Source organism: Chiloscyllium plagiosum, unplaced genomic scaffold (genome assembly GCF_037043375.1).
Source record: "Chiloscyllium plagiosum isolate Xiang-an unplaced genomic scaffold, Cpla_swu_hap1 HiC_scaffold_33, whole genome shotgun sequence".
NCBI lineage: Eukaryota > Metazoa > Chordata > Chondrichthyes > Orectolobiformes > Hemiscylliidae > Chiloscyllium > Chiloscyllium plagiosum.
This window is the reverse complement of record NW_028270171.1, coordinates 14,822,836-14,843,775: the sequence shown is the minus strand read 5'-3', so window position 1 is coordinate 14,843,775 and position 20,940 is coordinate 14,822,836. Positions and strand designations below refer to the sequence as shown.

General features: G+C 42.9%; 1 protein-coding gene across 6 annotated transcripts in view; it reads left to right on the top strand.

Moving 5' to 3' along the window:
* The window catches only part of pla2g6 (phospholipase A2, group VI (cytosolic, calcium-independent)), an 84,094-nt gene that overhangs the window by 3,087 nt on the left and 60,067 nt on the right, over window positions 1-20,940 (top strand). For 3 of the 6 annotated variants that reach the window (XM_087978301.1, XM_087978300.1, XM_043679772.2), the window contains exons 2-4: window positions 3,453-3,535; window positions 7,775-7,992; window positions 17,334-17,549. In XM_087978301.1, coding sequence (XP_087834427.1) covers window positions 7,790-7,992; window positions 17,334-17,549 — 419 coding nt within the window. In that variant the 5' untranslated portion in view covers window positions 3,453-3,535; window positions 7,775-7,789. Of the gene's footprint in view, window positions 1-3,452; window positions 3,536-7,774; window positions 7,993-17,333; window positions 17,550-20,940 lie in introns of those variants that run through there. The other 3 variants (XM_043679771.2, XM_043679775.2, XM_043679774.2) reach the window with 2 other exon arrangements.

The following is a 20,940-nucleotide window of genomic DNA, read 5'->3' as shown; positions in this document are numbered from 1 at the left end:
TGTATCTACTGCCCCATTCCTGGTAGATGGTGAAAGTTGCAGGTTTGGAAAGTGCTGTCAAAGGAGCCTAGGTTGCTGCCACACATCTTGTAGATGGCCACACACTGCTGCATGGGAGGTGAAGGAATCCCATGCTGATCTTGGTGGATGAGGTGTGAATCAAGTGGGCTGTTTGTCCTGGTTGCGTCTAGCTTGTGTTATTGGAGTTGCACACATCCGGACATGTGGAGAGTGTTGCTTTATACTCATGACTTGAACCTTGTAGATGGCATTGAGGAGACAGGAAAGGAATTACTTGATGCAGAATTCCCAGTCTCTGACCTGCTCCTGCAGCCAGGGCATTTATATAGCTGGTCCAGTTCAATTTCTGGTCAGTGGTAACTCCAAGGTGTTGAAAGTGAGGGAATTGTTGATGATGTTGCCATTAGACACCAAGAGTAAATGGTTAGTTTCTGTGGTTTGAGCCAGTCATTGCGCTGCAGTCATTGCACAGCTTTTACTTTTGCATGCTTCGTGTAACAGGGCATCCTGAATGCATCCTCACCTGGCTTCCATAAGTGTAATCCTTTGTTCCAGCCTCCCTGGGCAATTGGAATCAAAAAGTCGTACAGTTGTATAGCATGGAAACAGACCCTTCGGTCAAACCCGTCCATGCTGACCAGATATCCTAAATTAATCTAGTCCCTTTTGCCTGCAGTTGACCCATATCCCTCTAAACCCTTCCTGTTCATATACCCATCCAGGTGCCTTTTAAATGTTGTAATTGTACCAGCCTCCACCACTTCCTCTGGTAGCTCATTCCACACGTGCACCACCCTCTGCGTGAAAAAGTTGCTTCTCAGGTCCCTTTTAAATCTTTTCCCCCTCACACTAAACCTATGCCATCTAGTTTTGGGCTCCCCTACCCTGAGAAAAAAGACTGGCTTTTCATCTGACCATGCCCCTCATGATTTTATAAACCTTAAGCACATTCACCCCGAACCTCCTCCTCACCAGGGAAACTAGCCCCAGTCTATTCAGCCTCTCCCTATAGCTTAAACCCTCCAACTCTGACAACATCCTTGTAAATCTTTACTGCACCCTTTCAAGCTTAGCAATGCCTTTCTAGCAGGGAGACCAGAATTGCACACAGTATTGCAGAAGTGGCCTAGTCAATGTTCTGTACAGCCACAACATGACATCCCAATTCCTATAGGAGAAAGTGAGGACTGCAGATGCTGGAGACCAGAGTTGAAAAATGTGGTCCTGGAAAAACACAGCAGGTCAGGCAGCATCCGAGGAGCAGGAGAATCGACGTTTCGGGCATAAGCCCTTCTTCAGGAATGAGGAGGGTGTACCAAGTGGGCTGAGATAAAAGATAGGGGGGAGGAAATTTGGGGGAGGGGTGCTGGGAATACGATAGGTGGAAGGAGGTGAGGGTGAGGGTGATGGGCCGGAGAGGGGGTGGGGGCGGAGAGGTCGGGAAGAAGATTGCAGGTCAAGAGGATGGTGCTGAATCCGGGGGTTGGGACTGAGATAAGGTGGGGGGGAGGGGAAATGAGGAAGCTGGAGAAATCTACATTCATCCCGTGTGGTTGGAGGGTTCCTAGGCGGAAGATGAGGTGGTCTTCATCCAGGTGTCATGTGGTCAGGGTCTGGTGATGGGGGAGGCCAAGGACCTGCATGTCCTTGGCGGAGTGGGAGGGGGAGTTGAAGTGTTCAGCTTCGGGGCAGTTGAGTTGGTTGGTGCGGGTGTCCCAGAGGTGTTCCCTGAAACGTTCCGCAAGTAGGCGGCCTGTCTCCCCAATGTAGAGGAGACCACATCGGGTCCAGCGGATACAGTAAATGATGGACAGTGGACAGAACCCCACTGGTCCTCATCTTCCACCCCACCAACCTCCGGATACGTCGTATCATCCTCCGTCATTTCCACCACCTCCAAACAGACCCCACCACCAGGAATATATTTCCCTCCCCACCCCTATCAGCGTTCCAGAGAGACCACTCCCTCCGCGACTCCCTTATCAGGTCCACATCCCCCCACCAACCCAACCTCCACTCCCAGCACTTTCCCCTGCATTCGCAAGAAATGCAAAACTTGCGCCCACACCTACCCCCTCACCTCCCTTCAAGGCCCCAATGGATCTTTCCATATCCGTCGCAAATTCACCAGCACCTCCACACACATCATTTACTGTATCCGCTGCACCCGATGTGGTCTCCTGTACATTGGGGAGACAGGCCACCTACTTGCGGAACGTTTCAGGGAACACCTCTGGGACACCCGCACCAACCAACCCAACTGCCCCGTGGCTCAACACTTCAACTCCCCCTCCCACTCCGCCAAGGACATGCAGGTCCTTGGCCTCCTCCATTGCCAGACCCTGGCCACACGACGCCTGGAAGAAGAGCGCCTCATCTTCTGCCTAGGAACCCTCCAACCACACGGGATGAATGTAGATTTCTCCAGCTTCCTCATTTCCCCTCCCCCCCAACTTATCTCAATCCTAACCCCCGGATTCAGCACGGCCCTCTTGACCAGCAATCTTCTTCCCGACCTCTCCGCCCCCACCCCCTCTCTGGCCTATCACCCTCACACTCACCTCCTTCCACCTATCGTATTCCCAGCACCCCTCCCCCCTACCTTTTATCTCAGCCCACTTGGCACACCAGCCTCATTCCTGAAGAAGGGCTTATGTCCGAAACGTCGATTCTCCTGCTCCTCGGATGCTGCCTGGCCTGCTGTGTTTTTCCAGCACCACATTTTTCCATCCCAATTCCTATACTTGATCAACAACAGGACTTTTTCTTTGGGAGATGGTGATGAGCTCTTTCAAGCGACCCAACGGATTTTTCATTGGCTAAATGCAGCGATTTAAATGCAACCAGGGATAGAGCATGAAATGATGTGCTAACAAGCACGGTGGCATTTGAAATGTTTGCTGTCAGCTCAACAGATTCCTTTCCAGAAATCTGGCAGTTAGTTGCCTGGAGACAAAGCTACCTACTGTTGTTAGTGAGATAATTTTTGCTTAGTTCCTTGCTTCAGCTATGGAACATGCCCAGCAATTGCTTGATAGTTGCAGAGTACCCCAAGGAGTGGTATGTACCTCGCAGTGCAGGCTGGCATCGAGCGAACAGTGCTAATCACAGACATGGGGCTATGTACCTTCTGAACATCACTGCATCTTCTCAGTGTTGGCCCATATGATCCAAACACTTCCATTTTGGATGTTTTCAGTATTTAGGATTGACAAGTGAGGGATAATCGTATTCAGCCAGGTGAAATAAAACTTGGACCTTTTTTTATTGTGGTGTCAGCTGATGTTTTCCTGATCCAAGCATCTGTATTGTTGAATGACTCAAAGTCTAATCCTCCCAAAGGATGGTGTGTTAAAACAACACTGCCAGGAGAAAGCCCAGTGCTGTCAAAATTAAATCAAACAATATCTTCCTTGATTTATGTTGTGCAGGTACTCGAGTACTAAGTTGCCATAAAGCATCGGTTCCAAACTCTTTGAACAACAGCAACTCTGTCTTATGTGCTGCATTTAAGGTAATAAACAATCCGAACGTATTTGCCAATCTTCAACTGGATCACTGCGAGTCATCCAGAGTTCGTTAGCTTTCTTTGATTTTGTGGAATTGAGTTGAAAAGCTGAACGAGTGACATTGATTTATAAGCAAAATGGCTCAACCTCATGCAAATGTTTTTGGTATTGGATATCGTTGTATTTGCATAGTGAGGATGTGTTTGATTCACATGCAGTTAGAAAAATTAGAATGTCCTCGGTGATTTTTGTGTGTGATTAGGATAATAACTAGGTACTGCTGTTTTCCTCCAGTTCTCCTCAACTTTGCAACAAAGGAAATTTAAGGGGAGTCAGAGGGAGGGGAATTTGCTTTTGAAATTGCTGACCTACAAAAAAATCTCTCGTTTTGCTGATTGCTCAGGCACTCTTGAGGCATTACACTTACAAACTGGTTGGTGACCTTGTTCTCAAGTATCTCCACAGCTTTGTTCCCTGTTGGCCTTATTTCTGTAATGTCCTCAGTCTTACAATTCCCTGAAATATCTCTGCTCCTCTTATTCTGACCATTTGTACATCCTTGATTTTAATTGCTATACTTTGGTGTGCATTCAGCTGCCATGGCTCTTAACTCTGGAATTTCCTTGGAAAACCTTTCTGCCTCTTTTTCTGTCTTTAAGGCACTCCTTAAAATGTACGCCTTCAAGCAAGCTTTTAGTTATCAGACAGTATCTGGTTCAGTGTTGAGAGTGTGTTGCTGGGAAAGCACAGCAGGTCAGGCAGCATCCGAGGAGCAGGAGAATTGACGTATCGGGCGTAAGTCCTTCATCAGGAATGAGGAATGAATCAGGAATCAGCCTCCGGCCCACAAGCCTCATTCCTGATGAAGGGATTATGCCCGAAACATTGATTCTCCTGCTCCTTGGATGTAGCCTGACCTGCTTTGCAAACCCAGCAACACGCTCTCGACTCTGATCTCCAGCATCTGCAGTCCTTACTTTCTCCTAACATGTGGTTCATTGTTACGTTCTACTATATAATGTGCCTTGGAGAGATTTATTAAATTAAAGGTGTTTTTTAGAGTCATACATCATGGAAACAGACCCTTTCGTCCAACTTGCCTGTGCCAACTAGGCATTCAAATCTGACCTAGTCCCCATTTGGCCCATATCCCTCTAAACCCTTCCTGTTCACATATCCAGCTCCCTTTTAAGTAACTGTACCTGCCTGTACCACTTCCTCTGGCAGCACATTCCATACATGTGCTATTCTCCACTAGAAAAATTACTCCTCAGATACTTTTTAAACCTTTCCCCTCTCACCTCTCATTTTGGACTCCCCCACACCAGAGAAAAGACCTTGGCTATTCACCTTATCCATGCCTTTCATGATTTTATGAACCTCTGTAAGGTCACCCCTCAGCCTCTGACGCTGTAGAGAAAAAAAGCCACAGCGAATTCAGCCTCACGTTATAAGTCAAACCCTCCAGTCCTGGCAACATCCTTGTAAACCTTTTCTGAACACTCTCCTATATAATGATATCCTTCCTATAGTAGGGTAACCAGAACTGTACACATTATAAATATAAATTGTTGTTATCGATCCATGACTCACTTTTCTCACCTCATTGGCATATAATGGAAAAATGCTCTGGTGCTGGGGTGGTGTAATTTTCATTTACGATAGCATGTTCTTTAATCTAGCATTTGGTTCAAAGAGATTATCTCTTATGAGTATAACAGAATTAAATGTATTTAAATCTTTAGCATTAATGTAGTAAGGCTTTACTACAAATTGGATTAATCTGATTTCCATATGCTGTTACTGACTTGGTACCTGCCATCTTGTGTCTGCTTTGTGTAATCTTAAAACAACATAAGAGAATCGCAAACTTCATATTGCCAAAAACCTGAAATAAAAAGCTGAAGCAATTGGAAATATGTAGCAGGCAGCGTCTGCAGAGAGAGAAACATGGGTAATGTTTCAGGTCCTGCAATCTATTGTCAAACTTGCTGAGTGCATCCACTTTTTTCAGTTTTTATTATTCATGAGTGTGTGATGCAGTGATATGGGACAGAGGGGTAACAGTTCAAGTTTCTCATGAGGCAGGCATGTAGGAAGCAGGGCAACATTCTAATGCTCCCCAAGTCTTTGAGCAGGAAGTTTCAGGTCTGGATCGCTCCAACCATGGAAGTGGGCTTAATTAGAAAGAGTCACTTTCATATGACTGTAGTGGAGATCAGAAATAGTGCGATATCACTGGTGCCAGTTAGGGGATGCTTTTAACCATTTCATGTGCAGGGCACAAGTTTGTCCATAATACTGGAAAAAGGGCAACAATTCAAATGTTAGCTCAACTTGTAAGCCTCAGCATAATTCCATTTAAAAATTAACTGGAGATGTAAAGCAAAGTATAAAAGCTGCTTGCATTACACTGCAGATTAATACCGAGAATTCGGGTGTAATGCCTTCACCAGAACTAAGTGCTTTTTACCGAAATCAATGGGAGTGATAACCAGCAATTACTCCAGTGATAGAACGTTAATGGCTTGAACCAACCACAACTGAGGAAAGTAGGAAATGTGTCTGATGATATAGATTCATCTCGGGGATGCAGCGTGAATGTACAGATAGTTCTGAAGTTGTGGGACCCACCCAAGTTAAGGGGAATTAACACGGGGGAGTTGGAGAAACAAAGCGAAAAGCAAACTGAAGACAGTATATTATGTGACTCCTTCACGGTGTAAAGACAGACTGATGCCCATGGTGATGATTGCCCTGGATTTGGACTCTTTGCTATGATAATCTATAACCTTCCTTGCCCTGCTACAAGTACTTCTTATGAACATGAAGATGTAGCTAAAGTCTGAAATTTCAAAAACTTGTCTGACTTCAGACTAGAGTGCTCTATGGTGTTCATTGTGAAGATGAGAAGTTCTTCCTGAAGCTGGTCTTGAGTTGTTTGAACAAGAGAAGCAAAAGATTAAGTCTGAGAGACATTTCCAGCACAGGAAGAGGCCACTCAGTAAATCAAGTCTGTGCTGGCTGGCTGTGGAGAACCCAGCCTATCAAACTCTCCAGCCTGAACCCCATTTCCTTCAAGTCTTCACCTAGTTTCCTTTTCGTCATTGATTGTTTTGCATCCTCCAGGCTCATGGGAGGTCAGTCCCTGTGTATTACTACTCATTGTCCAAAATCTTCAATTCATGTGCTCCAAGGTCCTTGTACAATCAAAGCCTTGTCCACTTCTAGCTAATATCCATTCTGTCTCATTTACTCCACGGAAAGCAATCTAGCCTTGTCAATAATGTCCCCCACTTCCCTGGTGTTTGAATAAAGTCTTCCCTACATCCTCACAAAGACCTTCACATCTTTGTCGAAGTGTGGTGACCAGATCTGAACAATATAATCTGGTTGGTGCCTAACCAGAGCCTGATACAAGGTTCCGCACAAATTCCCTACATTATTACCAGAAGGAGTAAAACCTCTGTAAAGAAGGCGTCACTCCAGTGAATCCTTGATTCCCCAACTGGTCAAGAATCTATCTATCTGAGGCTTAAGTATACCCAAGAACTCTGCCCCCACAGCTCTCTGTGACAAGGAATTCCGAAAACACTCAACTCCTCTGAGAAAAAAAAATCCTCCTTATCTCAGTCTTAAATTGGCACCTCTTTATTGTGAGACTATATCCTCTGATTCTAGACTTTCCCCATTAGTGAAAATATGCTCAAGTATTTACAGATTTTTGCCTCAACTGTTTCACCTTCCGGTTGCAGTTCATTTGATACCACTCTGGCCTCTTAAGTTAAAAGTTTATGGGCTTACTCCAGAGATATAATCCAGACCTGGGCCTCCCAGTGTAGTACTGAAGAAATGCCACAGTGTTAGAGGATGCTCTTTGACATGGAGAATTAAACTGAGGACCTGTCTCTGACCTTAGACCAAGTTAAAATATCTCACGGCACTCTTATCGAAACAGAGTGTGGAAGTTCTTCCTTATCTCAATCAGCATCACTAACACAGATGATCGGGTCGTCATCATATTGCTGTTTGTGGGACCTTGCTAGGTGCAAATTGGCTAATGTGCTGGCTATTTTCCAGTAGTGATTACACTTGAAAAGATTTTATTGGTGGTGAATTGCTTTGGAATGCTGTAGAAAATACAAATCATTCATTGTGTGAGCACTGTGGAGCATCTTCAACTCAAAAATGAAAGAGCATTGATAACCATTTCCCCATCTCCCCCAACCCTTCTCTTCTCCCAGCAGGTCATTGTAAGAATGCAGTTCTTTGGCCGTTTGGTAGACACACTGAATACTGTGACCAACCTCTTTGCCAACCCTTACCGGGTACGAGAGGTGCCACTGTCCGAATATGTGTCACACAGCAGAATTATGGACGACGGACGGGTGGTGTTGTATCGGACAGCACAGTCTTGGGACTGCTTGCTTATCAACCCCAAAACACCTCAGAATGCTTTCAGGTGAGAATCTTTTGGTGACGTTTCATGATGGAGAATTTCTAGGATTGTGCAGTTCCCAGGGTTACAGGGTTTATGTGCAGTTCTCCTTCATGGTGAGTTCCTGATTGAATGTTATCCTGAGTTGCTCTCACTTTAGAACCAGAAAAAGAGATTCCAAAGGTGTAGGGAGTAAGGATGGATTGTGACAAGGGATGAGTTTTTTTTTGCATGTGCATTCAGCTGCATGGGATCTCTGTTAAATCCACTGTGTGTGAAGGGGAAGTCCAGTCACATTTCGGGCCTAGAGGAGTTCATTTTAGTACAGAGTTTGGCAAAATTTATAGGATATAGACTTTAAATGGAGACCATTCGGAACAGTTGTGCATGTAGAGATAAGGAGGGAACTTGCATCCACCATGCATAGTGTTTTTTTTGATCTTCAGATGTTCTGAATACTTTACAAGAATGAGGGGGCATAGCCTCAAAATAAGGGGGAGCAGATTTAGGACTGAATTGAGGAGGAACTTCTTCACACAAAGCGTTGTGAATCTGTGGAAATCCCTGCCCGTTGAAGCAATTGAGACTACCCCGTTGAATATTTTTAAGACAAAGATAGATTTTTGAACAGTAAAGGAATTAAGGATTATGGTAGTGGGCAGGTAAGTGGAGCTGAATGCATGATAAGATCAGCCATGATCTTTTTGAATGGTGGAGCAGACTTGCATGGCCAGGTGGCCTGCTCCTCCTACTATTTCTTACTTTCTAATGTTCTGTTTATAGCCAGTTGAGTATTTTTTAAAGTGTGGCCGTTGATGTGATGCAAAGAAACTTCCCTTCTCTTCTTCGAATAGGGTCATGGCATTGTTTATTGCCCAAGGAGGTAGAAGGGCTTTCACTTTAACATGTTGCTTCAAAAAGTGTCACCTCCAACAGTGCTCCCTCTGTACTGCACTAGAGTGCCAACCTAACGTGGATGCTCACATATAGAGAGTGGGTCTTGAATTCATAAAGTGAAATTGCCAGCCAGTGCGTGAATAGTCACGGGGAAACCTGTTAGTTTTCCCTGCATTTTGTGAGCTGCAAAAGTGAAGATATCTGAAAAATGAAATTCGCAGGTAGCTAGCTTGAACAGTATAGCACAGGAACACTCTCTTTGGCCCACCAAGCCTGCATGAATTCCTAGTCGTTATTTAGACTTATTGTCCATATGTAGTTTCTATCCCTCTGTTCACCTCCCCTTCACATGTCTATCAAGATACACCTTAAACGTTGCTAATGTGCCTGCTTCCAACACCTCCACTGGCAGGTTGTTCCAGGCTCCCACCATCCTCTGTGTGAAAGATTTTCCCCGCACTTCTCCCCTAAACTTTCCCAGGTAAAGACTCTTCATCTTGCTCATTCTTGTGTAAGGTGTGCATCTGAAATACCAACCAGTAGGTTCTGCCTGACCTGCGAATGTTTCTCAGCAAACTTGGTTTTTGTTTAGATCGATAAAGATAACTCACATGATCTTTAAAATGTGACTGGCTTTTTGATCCATCTTATCTAATCGTCTCAGAAAACAAATAAATAAAAATGAACTTCAATTGAAAGGTTTAATGTGCAACTTTCAATAATTTTTAAATTGCTCATAGGATGAGCATTTGGCAATGTCTGTACAGATTACCTAACACTAATGAATATCTTCATTAAGCCTAATTTTGAATAACTGAAGGGAAAGAGAAATATAGTTTAATTGCACTTTGAAGAATGTTTTATTGAAATAGAGCTACATTAAGTATAAATAAATATGCATTGATCTTGAAATTCATTTCACTAGTAGAAGCTTAATGATGATTAATGTCCTCATTAAAATAATGGACTAAATAGTTTAACATAAACATATTAACAATTTCATTCCAGCCTTTTATATTAATTTAGGAGCTGAGTCTCACTCAAAATTCGGTCGACCTTCAGTTGAATTAACTGAGTACCCCTAATATAGGTAGACATTTTATGATATTATAGCTTCCGCACTGTATCTGCAGAGAGCACCACCTATTGGTGGTCAGTGCACTTAGCAGCAGGGAGTTCAGTTGTGTTATCTTCCAAGTATCTATGGATTTAATAAGATAATATATTTATTAATCTTGGCGATGAATGGTTGCACAAACTGTAGCATGAAAATTATACGTGAACATTAGTGAATTTAAAAAAGAAGTACAATACCAGGAAATAATTGCTATACTAACACTTGAAAAGTCTGTAGAAGAATGACATTTTTCTTAACATAGATGAAAGCAGGCATGTTTTTCTCCGCAGTGCATGACTCACCAACAAAATTGAATTTTCAGAAACCACATTTTCAAAAGTCGCTTTGTTCTTACTGCTTTGCTGGTGAATCATTAATTATGAAGAAAAACAGGCTTTCCCCTTTTTCGCTGCTAAAAGAGGAACCCTGCATCTCTGTGGTAATGAAAGACTTCCTGTCTCTCTCTTCATGTTCTCTTCCTTGTACTAGATTAAACTGTTTCTGGAACACTAACTGACACTGGTTTCTGTATCAAGTTCAAAATAATTTTTGTTTTGTTTAAGAATGTCCATTGGAAATAATTGACATATTGATGAGTAAATCTTTCTCATGTCAATGTTCAGCAATAAGTGTTGGTATCGGAAAATGAAACACTCAATATATCTAACTACCAGAGTCAGTCTGAATTGCTCCCAGGTTCATTGTGGCTGACTACTCAGTGTTGTACTTTATTATAGATTAATAGTGGGCTGTTTTATAATACCTAGACATGTCACGCATCCCTCCCAACCATTGATTTTGACACTATTGTCTATGTTATAAAATCAGATTAATATGGCCCAGCAGCCCATGATTATCCTTGAGCTTAAAAATCTACATTTGCATTCCTCTGCAATGCTAAGAGAGTACTGCATTATTGGACAGCCAACGTTTGATGAGGTATTAAACCCATATACTGTCTACTATCAAACACACCACAGCATTATTACAGAGAAAAGCAGGAGCCTTCATCCTTGTGTCTTGCCCACATTTATCTATCAATCTCCATCACTGAAAAGTAGATAATTGGGTCATGTTTGTCCGTGGGAGCTTGTTGTGCAAATATTCACTGCCCTGATTTTGACTTTACAGCAATGACTGTATTTCATTGGTTATTAGGCACATTATGAAAAACACTAAAATTTGAAGTTTTTATTTTCCTTTTCACAATTTGATGGTGTAACATTTCCAATCCAATCCCTCACTATTTTACACATATATGAATTAGAAACTAATCGGTCCCTTGAAGCCTTAAAAATATCCAACAACTCTGCTTCGGTGCCTGTTTGAAGGAGAATGCTCCAACAACTGATGATCTCTGTAAGAAAAGAAACTCCTCTTATTTTGGTCTTATATTTTGCTGTTTTCGGTAAGTCAGTGATTCCCAACCCTTTTTTAATGCTCAATAACTAAGATAACCCCCAAATCTGACCCTCCCTCCCTGTAAAGTAATGCTACATGAACCTGGCATCCTTGTCTTGATCTCTCCCATCCCTACTGGAACTGGGCCTGGCGTGGCCTGATCCATATCCAGTCCCTGACCTACCCCTCCTCACCCACCTGGCACACTATTCCCAAACCTACATGCCTGGCACAATACTGCCTCACTACCTAATGTACTTTTCTTTAGTCACTGTCAAAGTGCCTATGGGATATTAACTGCTGAACTACAGCTGCAAATATGGTGAGAATGGGACACATCTTGGCCTGCTCCATTATTCCTGTACCTAGTGGATATCTTCCCAGTTTCAATTAGATTGGAAACAGACCGTTTGGCCCAACAAGTCCACACTGACCCTCTGAAGAGTAACCCACCCAGCCCCATTCCCCTACGTTTACCCCTGACTAACGCACCTAACACTATGGGCAATTTAGCATGGCCAATTCACCTGACCAGAATATCTTTGGAGGGTGGGAGGAGACTGGAGCACCTGGAGGAAACCCACGCAGATACAGGGAGAACGTGGCAACTCCACACAGACAGTCACCCAAGGTGGGATTTGTACCTGGGTCCAAATCCCACCTTGTTGTGGAGCAAAGTTTGCAATGACCAAAATAGCATGATTCATGTCGACCTGACCTGCCCTGACTCGGTCCCAATTTGTAGTCTACATCAGGATTTAATGGACCTCAATCAGAGGAATCACAAGCTTTTGGAGCACAAACATTTCTGTCCTATTAATGCCTAAATTTCTGCTTCACTAGTAACCCTGACTGTACATTTGGAAGCTCGTGACATTGTTGTTTCATTGCTTTTGGAAATTCAAAGCTGAACATAAAAATCTGTTAACATCAGCAACTTGGATTGCAAATTATTGGGTGCATAGATTTTTTCTTTTCGTGCAAACTCTGAGGCCCAACAGTGCACTCCTGTACAATCTACAAAAATTAAATCTAGACATCCCTGCCTCAGGGATCACTCAATTGTTTAAAGATCCTTCAGGTGTTTATAGTTCCCTGTGTAAAATATGCTTCTTCAGAAGCTCGTGAGGAGGACTCTTTGAAAAACTTTGCACAGTGACAGGAGTTTGAAACCACTTGGTGGGCCTCACTTCTGAAGGGCAAAGTGTCCTTCAGTGTAGCCTCTTCTGACATGTAGTTCATGTAGGTTCCGTGCAGTCATCAGAAATCAGGCTTTTGTCTTAGCTGTTGAAGTTGGCTTCAAGCCCAGTTTCCAATGGTGCAAGGGCAATGTTTGTTTTTGATTGTTTTTAAAATTGTATTTTGTATTGTTGGCCAGTGTTACATTTAGAAAGTTGAAGGTGTAGGGACTGAAGTGAGCCACTTGATACTTGTAAGCCTGTTTTGCTTACAGTTAGATCATTGTTGATGTGTATCTCAGCCCCATCCACCTGTCATTGTTCCACATCGCCTGACAGTTTTGCCAGATTGATCTCAGGTTTGCAAGTTTCAATTGACCCAGCGCCCACATTCTTCTGAGGGAAAGTGTTACAGCTTTCCACTATCCTTTATATGCAAAAAGTGCTTGATTTGACTCCAAAATGGGCTCGCTTCAGTTTTAAGCTGAAGCTGTTTTTATTTTGTTTTCTGCCACCAGAGGAAATAATTTCTCTTATTCTGCCTTATTGAATTATTTTATCATTTTCAACACCTGGATTAAATCACGCATCACTAAACTCTAGGAAACATAAATTTGACCTTGTTACTCTGGTGAATATATGCTTTCAAGTTTAGTGTACCTTACCTGGAGTGGGGTTAGGGCTTGGGAGATAAGGGAGCATATGATTGAAAAAAAATCACTCATGGGACATGAACATTGCTGGCTGCTGCAGCATTTATTGCCAATCCCTGATTGCCTTTCAGAAGATGGGACGGCACTGCCTTCTTGAACAACTGCAGTCCATTTAGTGCAGGTATGTCCATCATGCCATTAGGAAGGCAGTTCCAGGGGTTTGACCCAGTGAACTCACTTCTTAATTAGCCACCTTTGTGCTAATCACTTGGGCCCTCATCGTCAGTGAGGAGCCAAACTTATGTAGCACTGTCTGTGTTTCACTGGCTGTGATGTGTTCAGAATCTAGGGCAATTGGGGAAGGGTAGTAAATGCTGGCCAGCTAACATGGCCACTTCCCATGAATGAATTTTAAAAAATCAAGCAAGTGAAGAGCATATCTCAGTAAGGAAATCACCAGTTATTCCAAACCTCCAAAATACTGGCAAATTCTTAAAATCCATTGCAGATGCTACTAAAATGCAAATCTTGGTAAGATAAGCAACTTTGCACATCAAAATCTCCAATTCTAGCAAACTTGCTGGGGCTGTTTTCCCTGGAGCATTGGAGGCTGAAGGGTGACCTTATAGAAGTTCACAAAATTATGAGGGACATGGATAGGGTAAATAGGCAAAGTCTTTTCCCTGGGGTAGGGGAGTCCAGAACGAGAGGGCAGAGGTTTAGGGTGAGAGGGGAAAGATATAAGAGACCTAAGGGGCAACTTTTTCACGCACGGGGTGGTACGTGTATGGAATGAGCTGCCAGAGGAAGTGGTGGAGGCTGGTACAATTACAACATTTAAGAGGCATTTAGATGGGTATATGGATAGGAGGGTTTGGAGGGATATGGGCCGGGTGCTGGCAGGTGGGACTAGATTGGGTTGGGATATCTGGTCGGCATGGACGGGTTGGACTGAAGGGTCTGTTTCCATGCAATACATCTCTATGACTCTGTTATTAAAGTGCATATCTTGATGAGATAAGTGGGTTGGAACAGCAAAGCCACCACTTCCAACAAGTCTCTCCATTATGTGATGGGCCCCTACACCAGCTCAACATCCAGTTGTCCTTGGCAATTGGTCTTCACAGCTAGCAAGCATTCTGGGCAGTGTTGTCTGCCCTTGACTGTACTTCAGTTTGTGCAGGTTCACTAAAGGACAGCAAGAACTGACGAAGTTCAGAATACTTATAAGGCCCCCAAAACTAGGGCTCCAGATCTGTCAATCATTGGGTCACCAGGAGCTGCTCTTCCAGTCATAGAGTCATGGAGTTGAACAGCACAGAATCAGACCCTTCGGTCCAACTCGTCCATGCTGACCAGATATCCCAACCTAATCTTGTCCCATTTGCCAGCACTTGGCCCATATCCTTCTCAACCCTTCCTATTCATATATCCATCCAGATGCCTTTTAAATGTTGTAATTGTACCAGCCTCCACTATTTCCTCTGGTAATTCATTCCATACATACACCACCCTCTGCATGAAATGCTTGCCCCTTAGATCTCTTTTATATCATTCCCCTCTCACCCAAACCCATGCCGTCTGGCTCTGGACACCCCACCCCCAGGAGAAAGACATTTTCTGTTTACCCTATTCATGCTCCTCATGATTTTATAAACCTCTATGAGGTCACCCCTCAGCCTTTGATGCTGCAGGGAAAACAGCCACAGCCTATTCAGCCTCTCCCTATAGCTCAAATCCTCCAACCCTGGCAACATCATGGCTATTTCTTTCCAGTGGTCTTTGCTGGTAGATTCAGTAGTCAGCTGATCAGTAGTAGACGAAAGTGAGGACTTTGGATGCTGGAGATTAGAGCAGAGAGTGTGGTGCTGGAAAAGCACAGCAGGTCAAGCATCAGGAAGGGCTTTTTGCCGGAACATTGACTCTCCTGCTCCTCAGATGCTGCCTGACCTGTGCTTTTCTAGCACCATATTCTCGGAGCTTATCAGTAGTAACCATGTAAGCAAATCAGGCTTTGATTGGAGGAACATCAAGCAGTTTGGAAAGGATGTGCTGGTAGTGAGGGAGTCCCAGGGGAGCTGGAGCTGTCTTCTGTGTTGAACCTTGAACTGGGAGTCTCTTGTTTGAAGCTGGGGCTGGGAAAAGCCCAACCTTTGGTCAGGCCACGGTTTGAGTGTGAGTTTGGGTGAGGGTAGACTTCTGCAATGACAAGAGTGTCCCTTGGTTTTTGGTGGATCTGGGTTATCTGTTTGCAGGTGGCAGATTGGAGTCTGGGGGTGTGATGCTGGATGTGGGAGAGTGGGGAAAGCTCCAAGTGTGTCAGAGAGAAAGTGTGAACGAGCCTGTGGGGGAGAGAGGCAGGCTGCAAGGTGAATTGGGATGGGGAGGGAGGCTGCAAAGACTAGAGTCAGGTTTAAACCTATCAACAAAAAAATCATTTGCTTAACTGGAAGCCAAGTAATCTTGAAATTACTGAGGCAATGTGTGTAGAATTTCTAGTTTAATGTTTCCTATGGTCATCGATACTCTGGGCAAAACGCAGTGGATGTTATTGTAATGAACATGGTAACATTTGTTAAATTTAAATGTGAGATCCCATAAAAAGAGTTGTAACCTCGTTGTTCCAAGCCATTGTGTATTGAAGTTGGGACATCGTGTTGAGGTTGTACAGAATGTTGGTCAGGCCACTTTTAGGGTACTGTGTACAGTACTGGTCACTCTGCCATAGGAAGGATATGGTTAATTTGGAGAGCGTTCAGAAAGATTTACAGGATGTTTCGGCCACTGGAGGGTTAGAGTCATAAGGAGAGGCTGTAAAGACTGGGGCATTCTTCACTGCAGCGTAGGTGGTTATCAGATCATGAGGGGCATGGGTCAAGTTAATAGCAAAGGTCTTTTCCAAAGGATTGAGGTGTTCAAAACAAAGGGGCATATTTTTAAGGTGAGAGGAGAAAGATTTAAAAGGGATCTGAGGGGCAACATATTCCATACAGAGGGTGGTTCATGTGTGGAATGAACTGCCAGAGGAAGATGGGAAATGCAGGTACAGTTACAACATTTAAAAGTCATTTGGATAGGTACATGTTTAGGAAAGGTTTCGAGGGATATGGGCCAAACACTGGCAAATAGGACTAGTTCAGTTTGGGAAACCTGGTTGGCAGGGACGAGTTGGACCGAAGAGTCTGTTTCCATGCTGCATGACTCTGACTTGATCACTGTTTGCTTAACGTCTTCCAACTTTGTGCATATATTTTGGAAATACATTTGCTGATTTGACCAGTCTGTGGAAGAGTTTGTTTATGGTGATGTCTTTTTATGTTAATAACTATATTAGTTATTTTGAAAATAACTTCTACTAACTTATGACTTGTCTTGGAAATTAATGCTCACCTTGTGCTTTATGTTTAACGAAGGAGCAATTTTTGAAGATATCACTGAATTCTTCTAATTTTGCAGCAGGTTATTTTACTGCGTGAATGCATCAATTAATAAAAGAGTTAGTGAGAATGAAAAAGGAGTTCTTAAAAACCAGAACATAACCTCTGAAAAAGATCATTTTACATCATGTTTGCAGTGTCTATTGTATTTTGCACTTTTAATATTTGCTTCATTCCAGGTATTTGTGAGTGTAGTTAGTTTCAATTTATAATGAATGGCTTTGTCAACATTATTTACTGTGCCAAGATCAGCTCCAATTCCACGCACTCTCAATTTTTCCGAGTAATTTATTAGGACTGTTGATGTAAGTAAAGCAGCATCAGTTGAGGTGCAAGGCAGAGCCAGTGGATTCTTGGGTTGGCAGCCACAAAGTCTTTTTGGCTACAATCATCTTCTTCCTTTGAGTGAATTTGTTCTGTGGCATAAATAAGATCATTTAACCAGCAGGGGATGCATTGTTGAATACATTGGGCTCCTTTTAAAAGCAACTTTGTGCGACCAGTGCACTGTAATGAGCATTTGGAAATTGCAGCCCAAATGTCTGAGTCAGAAGATGATTTTGGAAATGAAGAGATTCATCCCTCAAAATCACTACCAGTCCAAATATGGAGCAAAGATGAAAAAAAGGAGCAAGTAATATCATTAGAAATGGTTCAGTTTTTGTGTCTCGTGTCTCTACAGGTTGTTCCAGGTGAGCTCTGAAGTGGAGGCAAGAACAATGTTTGTACAGTTTGCAACGAAGATGAGACCATTCTATGAGATCTCGCCAGACTCACTGAAAGTTGACACTGTGCAGCAGCTGACTGACTGTTTGCGAAGCCATCCAAACTGGCCCTTGGCTCACGTAGCCGTAGAGATGAGCATGAAGGACAGCTTTCGCCACAATCACATTATGCGGTATGGATTTATGTAGAACATGCAGAGGAAGGTGCATGCACTGTAAATGTCTGCCTCGTGTTTCCTATATACACAGTTGTGGAGTGGGTTAATGCTGTATTTGCATTGCATTGTCCTAGTTCCAAATGAATTCATGGCCTAGAACCACCTGCTTGAAATTCAGCATTTTAAAATTCATTTATTGAATGTGGACTTTGCTGGCTAGTCCAGCACTTAGTGCCTATTTGTAATTTCTCTTGAGGAGATGATATTGAGCCTACATTATGAACCGTTGTGGTAAATTTGGTATGGGTAGATCCGTAATGCTGTGAGGTAGTGAGCTTAAAAGGGTAGTTAGAAATGGCAAATTGAAAATGACAAAGTGGTGAGATAGGGGTGTACTTTCGAAGCTGAGGGGTTTTTAATCTTAAGTCTATCAGATTGTGCGTGTGAATGCTTGAGGCTAACTTTATTTGGAAAATGTTTTCCCCAGCACTGAAAATCAAGAGGAAAACTGTTCCATGAGGGAAAGCATACATTCCACATTGGTCTCTCCGTCATTAGGCTGGAGATAAAAAGGCTGCTGTAGAATTAAATCGAAAAGTATTCTTAAAGGGTGGGTGGGAGAAGGACCAAAAGGATAGAGTTTCAGGAATGGATAAAAAGGAAGGGAGAGAGTATTAACAAGGTCTGGCTTCAGGACACTGGTATTTAGTGTCTCATTTGGTATTTATAATAATCCTAATCTGGGTGATTTGAAGATTAACTACTCTTTAAAAATCACACAACACCAGGTTATAATCCAACAGGTCTATTTGGAAGCACGAGCTTTCGGAGCATCATTCTCCACAACCACCTGATGAAGGAGCAGCGCTCCGAAAGCTAGTGCTTCCAAACATCCCTGTTGGACTGTAACCTGGTGTTGTGTGAGTTTTAACTTTGTACACCCCAGTCCAACACCGGCGTCTCCAAATCATAACTACTCTTTAGATAGTCAGAGATGGAAAAAGGGGAGAAGAGTAGGCTGAGAGACAGAGTTACCCTTGGTGTTGCTTAGTTCCCAAAGTCTTGGTTGATACTATTTAAAACCTATTTTCTTGGCCATGATAGAGAATACAGCTTGCCGACCTAAAGGACAAACTGAATCATTATCTTTATATTTGACAGAGTGGAGAGAAGATTGGAGGATTTGGAAATTGTATTTTACACCTTCCTGAAGGCCTTTTGGTTTCATGTTCCTGACAAGGCCAGCAGTTAATGGCCTTCCCTAATTGTCCTTGAGAAGGTATAAGTAAGCTGCCTTCTGTACTGTTGTAGTCCATAAGGTGTAGGTAGACCTGTAGTTCTTTAGGAAGAGAGCTTCATGGTTTTGACCCAGCGACAGTGAAGGAAGACATATGTGGTTCTAAGTCAAGATGGTGTGTGGCTTAAAAGTGAACTCGAGGGTGATGATGTTCTCATGAATCTGCTACCCCTGTTTTTCCAAGTGGTAGAAATCATGAGGGTGGGTGATACTATTGAAAATGCATTGATGAGTTGTAGCAATACATTGTATAAATGGTAAACACTGATGCACTGTTTACTGGTGGTAGAGGAAGTGAATGCTTATAGTGGTGAATCAGGTGCTGATCAAGTGAGCTGCTTTGGATGTTGCTGATAGGCACTTGTATTGTGCCTTGTAATAATGGACAGATCAAGGGCAGTCAGGAGATGAGTTACTTGTACTAGAATTTCTATCCTCCAACTTGATTTTTCAGTCAATGTTTATATGGCCAGTTCACTTTCTGGTTAATGGTAATCTGCAAGATGCAGATGATGGAGCATTAGCAAAGACTTGGAGGTGCTGGTGTTGAACTGGAGTGGCCAAAGTTAAAACTCAGACAACACCAGGTTAGAGTCCAACAGGTTTATTTGGAAGCACTAACTTTTGGAGCACTGCTCCTTCATTAAGTGGATGTGAAGGTTAAGGTCATGGTCACAGAATTTACAACCAAAAGAGTCCAGTGTCATGGAGACGTGATACAGTAAATAATCTTAAAGTAAAACTTTAATTTTTATAATGGGGTATGTTGGTTTCTGTTCTTTAATAAGTAAATCCCAGAACTTCTTTTAAATTGCATTCTCATGATAGCTCAGGTTTTAAACAATAGGTGTGAAGTCTGTCTGTGTCCCAACGCTATGTCAGAGTGACAAACCCTCTGTATAGCTCTACAGAGTTTTAAATGGATTCATGAAGCAAAATAAAATGTAATTCTGAAAAAACAAATTCATCCCATAAGCTTATATGTATGTGCATGGAGGTGCGACAGATTGAGAGTGTGTGTGAGTGTGTGCATGTGGATGTGAGTGCACGTTATTGAGTGTGCGTGTATATGTTTGTGTGTGTGAATGGGATAGGGTATTTGTGGGAGGGTGCATGTGGTGGTGTGAGTGCGGGGGGAAGGAGTGTGTGTGTGCGTGTGCTCGCGTGCGTGCATGTGCATATGAGAGAGAGCTTGTGTATGAGGGAGGATCTGTGTGGGCTTGTGTTGTTCTTCTTGGATTTATATGTCAAAGAACAGAAACCAGCATATCCCATTTATAAAAGATGTAAGTTTTAATCTAAGATTGTTAACAGTATCACATCTCCATGACACTGGACTCGTTTGGCTATAAATTCTGTGAGCATGATCTTAACCTCCACAACCACCCGATGAAGGAGCAGTGCTCCAATAGCTAGTGCTTCCAAATAAATCTGTTGGACTATAACCTGCTGTTGCGTGATTTTTAACATTTAGCAAAGGTAATGGTTGGTTTCTCTCTTGTTGCTGATAGTGATTGCCTGGTCTTTGTGTGTCCATATTTGTTCAATGCTATGAATTCAAATAAACTGTTTGCTGAACTGAAATGTAGTCAAGAATTCCCAGTTTGTACAAACATGTGAATGATTTTTATTTTACACATACAGATTGTATTAATTGTCAGTAGAAACCTTTAATCTGAAACTCATAACAGTTGTTGAATCAGCTCTCTGACTTTCCCCATGAGCAAATTAATGGGATACCTAAGCAGGGATAACAAACCCCACCTGTGACTGAAACAAAACCTGAATATGTTGGTAAGAGCAGACCAGGCAACATTTGTGGCAAGAGAAACAGAACAAGTACTTCATAAGGCCAACATTTCGTTAGTCCTAATAGAAACCTGGAGTAGTTGCTGTGGGGAATGGGGACTGGGACAGCAAGGTAGATTATAAAAGACTAAAATTGGATCAGTTATGACAACTAAGCAGATGCATGGCTGCTCTGGAAGAGAGGGAAGATATATCTTGAACAGAACAGAGAACCTGAGGGAGCTAGCACTTAGTCATAGGACAATACAGCGCAGTACAGGTCCTTTGGCCCTTGATGTTGCGCCGACATGGGAAACTAAT